The following is an 11,923-nucleotide window of genomic DNA, read 5'->3' as shown; positions in this document are numbered from 1 at the left end:
TTTGTTGACAAACTGGGCAATACTCAACAATTCTACTTATCTATTGCTTATAAACTACTATAGGGATTTAAAAAAATTTTTTTAAAATTAATTTTAGAGCGAGAAGGGGGGAAGGATGGGAGAGAGAAACATTAATTTGTTGTTCCACTTATTTATGCATTCATTAGTTGCATCTTATACATGCCCTGATTGGAGAAAGAATCTGCAACCTTGGTGTATTGGGGACGATGCTCTAACCGCCTAATGCTCTGACCAGGGCTATGGATGTCTTCTTTAAAGCATATTCTAGAAATCTGTAAAGGTATGGAAGAAAATTTATTTAGTTTTGTGAGACTTTATTTTCACAATCATATATACTCTTGGCACAGGAAGACCCTTTTAAAGTTTCATAAATTACGTTGACAAGGTAAATATTTAAGTTGATTTTATGAAGCTTTCAGACATTATGTTTGAGAAAGTTAATGGTTACCAGGATTTGCATACATTATTACAATTAAAAGAGTAAAATAAACCAAAGAACAACACTTTCTTAACCCTAAAAACATAAGAAATTGCAATTTCTAGTTAAACATTTATACCTATGCTATATTCATTTTGATCTGATTTTATACTGACATTTTTTTTTTCTAAAAATAGGTGACAAATAATCTTTTGTATTAACTTCCCAGAGTTAATACTACAAAGTCACTGGTTTTTGCTTTGGCTATATTTTTATCATTTAGAGTAGGATGTGCTTATTAAGCCAGTTATACTCCAGTAACTTTTTGAATGAAAAAAGAGAATTAAGAACAAATAGTGGAACCACTATTTCACTGATCATCATCCAGTTTCAGGAAAAGCACTTCCAAAAGGCAGCAATTCTGCCTAATAAATTCATTTCTAAACAGAAATTGAAAGAAGTGAAATTATGGGAAACCTATGATGGTTTACTAGATAAGACATTGTGTGCTTTTAATAGTTCAACACTGGTAATACTTGATAATCAAGAATAAGTTAATAGGCTAACATTTTCAGATGTGTACTTTAATAAGTATAAAGTATATAAACAATCAGGTAAGCTTGTGGAGGAGCTGACCAAGATACATAAATTATGAGATATAATTGTCCATCTAAATTTTCTATGTAGGGTTTTTTTTGTTTACAGAATATTTATTAAAGTTGTTTAATGTACAATTTCTCATTTGTCATTTTGGAAGTCCTTTATTGTAAAGACTATTCTTTTGTCTGATGACAAACAGCAGCCAGTATCAGTGATTATTCTGGACCTCCACGCTGAAATGGAAAAAAAATAAAACAGTAAGATTAGGTATTAAATTTACAGAAAAAATGTTTTCATGGCCACTATACAAATTTACATTATTTTTAAGCAAATGATCTTTAAAAACAATTTTGGGATTTTTCCATTGCTTGTGGGCACTCACAGAAATGTCCTAAGTAATTTCAGATCTGGAAGGGACTTAAGGTTCACCTAGATCAGTGGTCCTTAATTTGGTGGTCTCAGAAGCCCTTTACACTATGAAAAATTACTGAGAACCCTAAAGAGTTTTTTCATGTGGTTATATATATTACTTCCAAACATCATATTTGTACACAGATTTTTTTTATGCACATTAACTGAGAGCTTGGATATGATTTATTTCTCATAATCCTGGCCTATCAGACCGTCTGTGTCTTAGCTATGGACACACCGTGACAAGACAATGGGAGAAGCGTATAATTCAGCATATGAAATTCCAACAGCCAAAAGTGTGTTAAGGTGTTTTGCACAATATTGTGATAAAGACCAACAACATACTTGGATAAATTCAATTTCTTCTTGAGACATAGGTTTCCTTCTATATTTCTGAGGTAATGTTTTTATTATTTCTGCAGTGTCTGGTGGACCCTGATGCATCAGCCAATCTGGCGATTTACTTCCTTTAAAATGCTGTGAAATTGAAGAAGAGTGAGATGGTAGTCCTGATGATCTCAAAATTTCTGATACTGAAATTAAAAAAATGTAATTAGAAAAATTGTTCAGAGGTCTTAAAATACTATTTTGCACAATCTATTATTGAATAATTTAGTCATTCTTGAAATAAGTATTATAATTCTGAGAGGTAAGTTTTGGAGAGTAACTTAATTGGGTAGCTATATAAAATTTCATAAAGGCTGTGACCAGTGTGGCTCAGTTAGTTGGGTATCATCCTGCAAAGCTAAAGTCACCGATTCGATTCCCAGCCAGGGCACATGGCTGGGTTGCCGGTTCGGCCCCTGGTCATATGGAAGGCGCCCACTGACGTTTCTCTCCCTCCCCAACCCTCTATCTAAAAATAAATAAAATCTTTAAAAAAAATTTCATATTCTTAAAACAAATATGGAGGTAGTGTTAAGTTAGTGAATTACTAAATTGAACAAGTTTATAAACTGAAATTTCTAGGTAGTGGAGTTCAACCCATATAACCTATGTTACTGAAGTTTCGTCATGCAGTGAAGTTTATAGGTAATAATATATCTTAAAATAGGGAATAAGAATTCTGGTAAACATAAATGAGATTTGTTTTCTCAATACCTTTATACTTGTTTGTCAACTCTATCTTAATTCTTCAAGAGTTACAGTGAGTTAAAAATATCTGTATAAAATTTGTTAAAATTTTCCCTGAATTAAGGATCAAATATCTTATAATGAAGATAGGGACAGAGGATCTGGTGAAAAGGGAGGGGTCAGAGAAAAAGAGGACTTTTGTTCAGAATCTTCAGTTACTTTCTAGGCAATGATTGCTAACGTCTACAGCAATCTAAGAAATATTTATTGACTGAATAAACAGATAAATGAATAAATGAAAAAAAGGTTAGCTGGAGGGAAATATAGAAATGGTTATTATTCCTCACAGTATCTGTAAATGTAAGCATGGGGCATTATTCTAAAGGATAGAAGGAAAGAAAGGTAGAATATAAATTCCCCTAAATAAACTCGGTATCGTCAAAAATTCAGACATCTATTGTTGAGTCATTTCCTTTTTAAATGGAGGTAATAAGTTAATTTTTAATTGCATGCTACTTAAGGTACCACTTTCTTCTAAGCTACAAAGTCTACCTGATTTTAAATTGAAAAATATTGCCTATAATAGGATATTCAAGTAGAAATATACATGTGCACCATAAAAAAAATCTAAAGTACAACTTACCATTGGGTTTAGGATGGTCTCTTCTGTTAGGGAACCTTATTAATGGAGTATGTGGCTTGACTACCTAAAGGAAAAATAAAATGCATTAAAAAAAGATGAAACACTAAAATAAAGTCATTAGCTATATATACAAGAAAACCTACTGAACCTTCATTAAAGTAAAATAACTTATTATTTGACAGCAATTTTAAATTTTACTCCTTTACTCTTCCCTGAACAGGAAAGCTGGTCTATGAATTATTAACTTATCTTACTTGCTAATCCCAATAACTTTGTACTTTATACATTATAAGACATTTTACTGCACTGCCAACTGACCTCAAAGACAACCCTATGAAAAAGATGACATCGATTTTATGTTGTGTGACTTATATATTGTCCTGCTAATTGGTAAGAATTGGAAGTTTCCTGACTTGAATATTGTTTCCCTAATCTGTTAATATCTAGCAGTTTAGAATAGGATAAAAAATGTACTGAAAATTACATAATTAAAAGGTTTGTTTTCTGACTACAAAAGCAGTATGTGTTCTGTGTAAAAAGTCTGGGGGGAAAAAAATGCACAAAAGCACGAAGGGGAAACACTATCTTGATCCCAAAACCCATATAAAATAGGTTTAAACATTTAATAGCCCTTTTAAGGCTTGTTCCTACACCCACAGAAATACATACTTTCCATTGTCCTAATTCATCATGCCATTTCCATCCCAGTTCAATCTAGAGCTTTTGTCTTCTACCAGGAAATCTTTCCCCAATCCCACCCATTTCCATGCCTCTGCTTTTACCTGACTGCTTATCTTTTAAAGCAGCTCAAATATCACTCCTAAGAAACTTCCCCTGAATCCAAAATCTGATGCTTCTCTTTTGTGCTGCCCCAGTCTCCTGAACAACTTAAGAATATTGTGTAGCGGACAGATAAATGAGCCAATGATTTACAGGACAGCTAGGTCCCTCGAAAGGCAAAGTCAGAAAATTAAGCATTTCTGCAGCAGTGCCTGGTGCACAGTAAATGTTCAGAAAACATCTGCCAAATGAGTGAACAGGCTATTTGTATGCTAAGACTAAGTATATAAGCATGTGAATATGTATACACACACAGTGCACATACACTGGAAAGAATCCATTTCAACATTGCTTTTGTACACTTAAAACTATGCTATAATATGCCCTTACAGATGAAATTCCCACACTACTTGGGATCCCCCCTTTTTTTAACAAAATTTTGAAAATTATGTAAAAGTAGAGAAAGTAGTATAAGCCCTGATAATCACATTACACAACTTCAACAGTAATGTAGTCAATCTTATTTTATCAACCATACCCCTATAAGGGGAAAAAACCTGATAATCTGGACTATGCTAAAAAGAAAAAAATAGACCCCCCCCCCCCCCGCAACATATCCAACTAGGTAAAAAAATTTTGCAATAGACCAAAGGTTAATAGCCATACTATATATAGAACCTGTAAGCATAGAAAAATGGGTAAGATATTTTCCACAGGTGAAGAAATGGAAATAGGTCTTCAACCACATTAAAAGATAGTCAGCCTTATGTATATTAAGAGAAAATAAAACTGCATGGAGATTAATATTTTTCATTAATTAGGTTTTAGCGTACAAGCTGGATAACAGCCGTCTGTTGGGAAGATGATAGGGAAGCAGGCACTTATTCATTGCTATAAGGAATGCAAAATAGTATAACCTCTATGAGGGGAAAATAAGCCTAGAACCCACAGGTCATTCAATGTTCTCTTTTCCAGCACTCTCAACTTTCTTGCTGGAGGCTTATTTTCACCTGTAAATCTCAGTCCCTGAATTAATCCAACCACCCATCTTCTTCCCTTGTGCCTCATGCAGCCAAATGAATTCCTATATGACAAACTCACCTTTCTGCTCTTACGTCAGCCCAAGCATATCAAATATACACTGCCTGGCATTCAGCAGTCATTTAATTAATACCTATAACTTACTCTTTTAAAATTACTTCTAAATCCCCTGTAGTCCAGCCAAATTTCTCTACTTAATGTTGATACTATGCTTTGTGAATTTCCATGAGCTTGTGCCAGTGAGTCTGTTGAAATACTACCCTTTCTTCAAGGTATGGATCAACAGCTGAATTTGAAGCTCTATGCAGGCCCCAGGTCTGTTTTGCTGGCACTATAGGCCCCAGCACTGAACGCAGGCTTGGAACAGAAGTACTCAATAAAATTTGCTAATATAATATGTAATTATTTCATGTTAGCACATTCTGCTTTGTATTTTGAATATCTTAGTCAAAGTCGTTGCAGCTCTGTTAGGAGACAAACCATTCCTTATTGTATACCTCACAGTATCTTTTTTTCTTTTTTGTGCCAATATCAGTAGTTAGTTCTTTATTAATACTGTGTACTATTCCATTTTAACAAATCTACCACAATTTGTTTATCTCGCTAATGACCATTTGTATTTTCTCTGGTTTGGGGTTTATTATGGATAAAGTTCCTATGAACACTTTTATACGAGTCTTTTCTATATAGTGTATGCACTCATTTCTCTTGGGTGTAAACGTATGAGTAGAATCGCTGGGTCAAAGGGAAGGTATGTTTAACTATTAGAGACTGACAGTTTCCCAAAGCAGCTGTACCTGTTCATCCTCCCACCGGCAATATATGGGGGTTTCGGGCGCTTTGCATTCTCGTCATCACTTGGTACCATCAACATTTTAATTTTAATCATTAGGTGGGTGTAGTAGTACTTTCTGGTTTTCACTTGTATTTTCCTTGCAAGTAATGATATTGAGCCTCTTTTCACAGGCTTACTGCTCATTTGGATATCTTCTTTTGTGCAATATCATTTTTTAAAATCGCGCTATATATTATGGATACCAGTTCTTTGTTAGATGTTTGCTTTATCCTCACAGAATCTTTAATTAGTTAATGCTCAATAAATATCCAATGAATGAGTAAGCGAAGGTCATTCATTACAATGAGACCAAGACTAAGATCTACGATTATATTTCAGACTGACACAATTTTAAGAGAAGGTCTTTATGTGTCCCCGACGGGCACAGGAGATATACTTGTGCAGAAGGAAATCCACTTCTCATATCAAAATTAATACAATACACTTTCAGAGTTGAAAAGGACCATTTAAACCAACCACAAAAGTGGAGTTTGAGTTAGTTCCTTTATATCCAATTTTACCACTGCTCTTCAAGCTCGAGACCACAGCTGGAGAAGCAATACAAATGCTATTAGGAGTTAGTAACTAACACGTGGATTAACTAAGTTCCTATAGCTGCCAACCTAAATTTAGGAAAAAAAGCTTGGGAAACCAACACTAAAACATGTATTATAGTTAAACCTAAATAATCTTTTTTTTTTTTTTTTTAATTCCCTCCCGTCCGGCCTGTAAGCAGACACCTGAATTGGTGGGGCGAAGGTGCAGCCAGTTCTCCGGCCATTCCCAAGTCCTTGAAGGGACACACTGGGTCAGCGAAGGGTTTGCTTGCTTTCCCCCGCCGCTACCGCCTCCCTTCTGATTGGCTGATCGGGGTGTACTGGCCGGGATATCACAGACTATACTGGACGCCGATTGGTCAGGATTTGGCCAGGGCAGCCTAGCCCGCCGACTTCTAGGAGAGCTAACAAGATCCTCGCGGAGGGCAGTCCAGGGACCCCCCAAAGCAGCTATATGCCTACCTGCTAAGTTGCGACACGCCCGCGGCCTGGTTCGAACCCTCAGCTCCGGTCACCGGCTTACTACCCGACCCAACGGGCTCAAGGTCCAAATCTCACACACCCCCAAGTGGTTCCGCTGGCCCTACTCAGGGCTGCGGGCACCGCGCAGTCTCCGCCACCGCCTTTCCTCCCCAGCGCTTTTAGCTATAGTCAGCACCATCCCTACCGCCCTTGGTGCGGAAAGGCGACCGAATCTCTTTACCTGAACGACCCTGCTAGCAGACGCCATCTTACTGCCCATCATGACCCCTGAGAAGGGGCAGCTTCCGGGGCGCTAGCGAGCTGCCTCGGTCACTGGAGTCTTGGGCAGCTGGGGGCGGGCTCTGTCTATGACGTCAGGGAGGAGGGGCGAGTGGGCTTGATCCTCCACTGTGGCGCTAGCACCACCCCTCTTTGCGTGACCCCACCCCCTCATGTCTCCTAGAACGCATGTGTTTCCCATTGTTCCCTTTGCAGATGAAGGTTTCTGATGTTGGGTTTGTTTTGCTCGTTAGCCAGGAGTGATCTAGGACCATTTCCTCTCCAGAAAACCAGTTTCTAATTTCAGTATAGTCCAAATTTAATCTGAAGTCAAATACAATCTCGTGGTTTTCTAAAACGAACAATTATGTTAAAACTTCGGAGTTAATGGCAAATTCCGGAAGAGTGGTCAATTCCGGGTCTATACAAAGCCATTTCATATGTCCTTCCTCATTGGCATTGATTAATTTGGTCTTCTGTTTCTGTATTTTTTTTCCACTATTTGTCTTGATACTATACTGCTGCCTGCTTCAAATTTGAGGGAACGCAAAAGTTCACGTTTTTCCTTGAAACATAAGCCATCTATTGTATATCATTCCCCCAAAGTGATATTAAATTCTATAGTAAAAATGAATGTTTACATTGTTATAACTTTTAATATACAATATATTGTGGTTACTCAATGTAACTTTATGGGTAATGTAGCCTTAAGCCACTGTAATTATTTAAAGTGACAAATTTGTTTTGATGATCTAGGTCAGTGATTTATAGCTTTTTAGAAATGGAATTTGCCCTGGCCCGGTGTCAGTTGGTTAAAGCATCATCCCAGGGTTGCAGTTCTGTCTCAAGTCAAGGCACAGGCAAGAAGCAACCAATGAGTACATAAAAATGCAGGAAGAAATCGACGTTTCCCTCTTCTGTCTCCCCCTCCTCTTTCTCTGTAAAATCATTAAAAAAATTTAAAAAAAAAAGTAAGTTACTGAGCCCAAATGTGGGCCCTTCTGATTTAATATGTCTGTGGAGGAGACCAGAATCTATTTTTTAAAAAGCTTTCAACCCTGGCTGGTGTGGTTCAGTGGATTGAGCACCAGCCTGCAAAACAAAGGGTCGCAGGTTCGATTCCCAATCAGGGCACATGCCTGGGTTGCTGGGCCAGGTCACCCGCAGAGAGCGCAAGAGCCAACCACACAGATATTTCTCTCCCTCCCTTCTCTCTAAAAATAAATAAAACCTTTTTTAAAGAAAGATTTCAAAGCTTGTTTTAGCAGCATATGTTCTAAAAATCAGATTGATAAATGATTAGATGGGCAAAGGACATTTTTCTTTTTCTTTTTTTAATAGCTCATATTTAAAAAAAAGATTTATTTCTGGAGAGAGGGGAAGGAGGAGAGGGAGACATCAATGTGTATTTGCCTCTCACGCGCCCCCAACTGGGGACCTGGCCTGCAACCCAGGCATGTGCCCTGACTGGGAATCAAACAGCAACCCTTTGGCTTGCAGGCTGGCACTCAATCCACTGAGCCACACCAACCAGGGATAATAGCTCATTTTTTGTTGTATTTTTTTTCATTACCATTTACCTCTGCTATACCCTTTTCCACCTCCACCTATTTCCCTCCCCAAGACATTTTAAAAAGGGAATCTATATAGATATATCAAGTCATCCTGTTGTATAATTTAAACATCTTATGATTTTGTCAATGATCTCAATAATGCTGGGGGAAGAGCTCAAAAGCAACAGCAGCTTGGATTCCCAGCACACAGATTTTCATTTACATACAGAGAAACAGCAAGTTTCTCTATGAAAATCTACAATATTAAATTCTTATTCTGAAATCATTTAAACAACACAGACTTCCTTGGCAATTTATTAAAATAAAATATTTTCCATTTTTCTTTATGACTATACCTGAGAAAGAGATGAAAATGGGCAGAGAGGAACCATGATTTAGAGCTTTTATTAAAAACTTTCCAAGTCCTCTAATAACAAGAAACCTCCTGATATTACTTGAAGACAAATTCAGAAAATGCCAAATGCAGTGCAAATTTGGTATTTGCATACTGGTCATACTGGTAAGATTTTGTGTTGGCAAGTCTGCCAAGAAAACGCTTTGACTTTTCTCTAACTGTGGGCTTATTTCTAAGAATTGGCATTCTTATTTCTTTACAGAATTCTCATCCAGGCTCCTTTGGGATTATTTCCCTCTAGGATGAAGATGATAAAAGTAACTGAAGATGCCCTGGCCAGGTAGCTCCGTTGGTTCAAGTACTGTCCTGACACACCAAGGCGGTGGGTTGGATCCTGTCAGTACACATCCAAGAAGCAACCAGTGAATGCATGTGTGAACGGAACATCAAGTTGATGTTTCTCTCTCTCCCGCTTCCTCTGTCTCTGAAATCAATAAATTAAAAAAAGAGAAAACTTCCAAAAAGGTAGCTGAAGCTGAACCAATACCTAAATGCTACCTTCTCTTCCTGTTGCTCAATTAGCCTCCTGTCATCAAATCATTTGATTACACACCCCACTGAAGTCCCCTGATTTTTATGTATATTCTCAAGGCTATTTATTTTTTAGCTATTTTCATGGACCTGAAGCACACCATCTGATTTTACCTCTTGCATTGTGTCTTCTTAAAGCCCCTATGTCACCGAGCCTTTGACTCCTTTCTTGTCCCATGCACCCTGTCGCTGACATTGGCTGTAGATCTGTTAGGCAGCACTCAGCACGCGCCATAGCCTCCTGATGTGATGCAATATGAAGTACCCAGAAAAAAAAAAGTTAGTCTGATTGATGGGGCCCAGCTGGTTGGGTGTTGTCCCGCAAAGAAAAGGGTAGCCAGTTCAACTCCCAGTCAAGGCACAAGCCTTGGTTGTGGGCCCAGTCCTGGGCTGGGGTGCGTTTGAAAGGCAACCAATTGATGTTTCTCTCCCTTTCTCCCTCCCTTATGCTCTCTCTCTCAAAATGAATAAATAAATTTTCTTTTTAAAAAAGTTAGATTTAACTTCTAGTTTATAGGAATACAGAGGTGAAACAAGGTACTCAAAACTTGTAAATAAATCAGAATGGAGAACTTCCTACAGGACAAGTGTTTCTTCAAGCCAATAACTAAGAAAAATGTCGTGGAGGGGCTTTATCATCTCTGTTAGAGCTATTCAATCCAACTCAACTATGCTATTGTGAAGGGAAAGCAGCTACAGATACTTTGTAAATGTATGGGTGTGGCTTGGTTCCAATAAAATTTTATTTGTAAAAACAGGCAGCTGATAAGCCATAGTTTGCTGACTCTGATATTGATGAAATGAGCAACCAAAGCAACCATCACCACCACCACTACCATTTTTGAGAAAAGTAAATTAACCAAAGCACCATTAGCTTGAATGTTTTATTTTGTTAAATGTATAATCTTTATTATATTTTTTCCATTACCATCTGTCCCCTTACACCTCCATCCCTAGCTTGAATTTAAAGGCTGAGATACAAAATATCTTAGGGTCCCTAAACTAGAAAGCTGTGCGCAAGGGCATACTCTCTAATGCCCTCTTCAGATATGGCCGTGGTAGTGGTAGGGGAGAACCTCCGAAACTGCAGAATAAGATACCACGGATGAAGAACTGCTTCCAGAGAGCACGAGAGCCAAATCCAAGTGTTCCCTAGTCCTAGGAAGGGGCACTTCCTATCACTTACCAACTTATATTTCAGAATTGCTACAGGCCTTGTCCACTATTGTCTGAAATAACATAACTTGTCTTCTCAGTTCTCAGGTCTCCAGATCAAGAAGAGCCACATCTGGATCTGAGATCCTGAACTTTGAAACTGTTATTGCATGACATTGTTAGGTTATCTTCCTTGGGAAGGGGTGTGTCTTTTACACAGAGAAGGGAGGTTAATATTTAAGACCAAGATGCAGACTGGGAAACTGAAATCTTTTCAACAAATACCCATTTTCTGTCGACCATTCTGGAACTCAGAATGTCCCTGCTGTGGAAGAATTATACTTTACCGCCCCATTGATGTTGGGCTGGTCAATGAAACCTGGGTGGAAAAAATGTACACCTCTCCCAGACAGAAACTTTAAATGTGCTTGTGTGTGTAATTTGACTTGGCCTCATAAACCATGAGAACATGTTTCAAATAGTGGCTGTTCCTTCAAGCCTGGGTCCTAGAAAGATCAGCCAAACCAGGGATCCAAGACAGGAACAACTGTTATAAGCCACTGAGGTTTGGGGTTGTTACCCAGCAGGATTTCAGGCAAAGCAAACTAACAATTTCTGAGTTGGACTCTAAGAGGGAACACACAGTATAACAGAGTCCCAGGAAAATGCAAAAAGTTTTTCAGATGATACTGATAACCCATCGAGCTGGGATTCACTAATACACGGTGCACCTATGATTTATTTAATGCCGTATCTTTGGATCAGAAAGGCATTTTACCAATTGATTTCCTAGAAGAAAAATATAACTAGTTTTACAATTTATGCAGAGAATTTCCAGGAATTCACCGTGGCAAAATAAATAAAATTACAAGTGAATTATGATTTATCAAAACAAATGAAGTAAAACTAAATCTTCCAAAGAAAATTGTTCAGCATACAAATTTAGGCAAGTCTCAATATTTTTATTATTGATCTAAAGAGCATATTTCAAATGTTATTAACAACTGCCATGCATCTTACCAAGTTGTTTAAAGTCTTAAAGAACGCTAAAAACACCATGCTGTCTATAAAAATGATCAACAGCTCCAAATTAATAAACAGCTCAAGTCAGAGTTTTCAAAAGATTGGATGGGATGTATAAAAAGTGG

General features: G+C 37.6%; 1 protein-coding gene across 1 annotated transcript; it reads right to left on the bottom strand.

Moving 5' to 3' along the window:
- Positions 1 to 314: 314 nt before the first annotated feature.
- On the bottom strand, positions 315 to 7,206 carry KGD4 (alpha-ketoglutarate dehydrogenase subunit 4). Its single transcript, XM_054578452.1, has 4 exons — positions 7,084 to 7,206; positions 3,168 to 3,231; positions 1,796 to 1,983; positions 315 to 1,272 (listed from the first exon to the last, which is right to left on the bottom strand). The coding sequence occupies exons 1-4, from the start codon at positions 7,123 to 7,125 to the stop codon at positions 1,255 to 1,257; spliced, it is 312 nt and encodes a 103-aa protein (XP_054434427.1). The 5' UTR covers positions 7,126 to 7,206; the 3' UTR covers positions 315 to 1,254.
- Positions 7,207 to 11,923: the final 4,717 nt, after the last annotated feature.

The sequence above is a fragment of the Pteronotus mesoamericanus genome, unplaced genomic scaffold (genome assembly GCF_021234165.1).
Source record: "Pteronotus mesoamericanus isolate MK-2021 breed Mesoamerican mustached bat unplaced genomic scaffold, CSHL_Meso_final contig_50, whole genome shotgun sequence".
Lineage (NCBI taxonomy): Eukaryota > Metazoa > Chordata > Mammalia > Chiroptera > Mormoopidae > Pteronotus > Pteronotus mesoamericanus.
This window is presented reverse-complemented; position numbering and strand designations above follow the sequence as displayed.

Excerpts from the sequence above, each read along its gene's own strand:
- KGD4 (XM_054578452.1), bottom strand. The coding sequence starts at position 7,125 with ATGATGGGCAGTAAGATGGCGTCTGCTAGCAGGGTCGTTCAG. Across the intron at positions 3,232-7,083 it reads CTGCTAGCAGGGTCGTTCAG|GTAGTCAAGCCACATACTCC; the intron begins GTAAAGAGATTC and ends TTTTTCCTTTAG. Across the intron at positions 1,984-3,167 it reads AGACCATCCTAAACCCAATG|TATCAGAAATTTTGAGATCA; the intron begins GTAAGTTGTACT and ends TTTTAATTTCAG.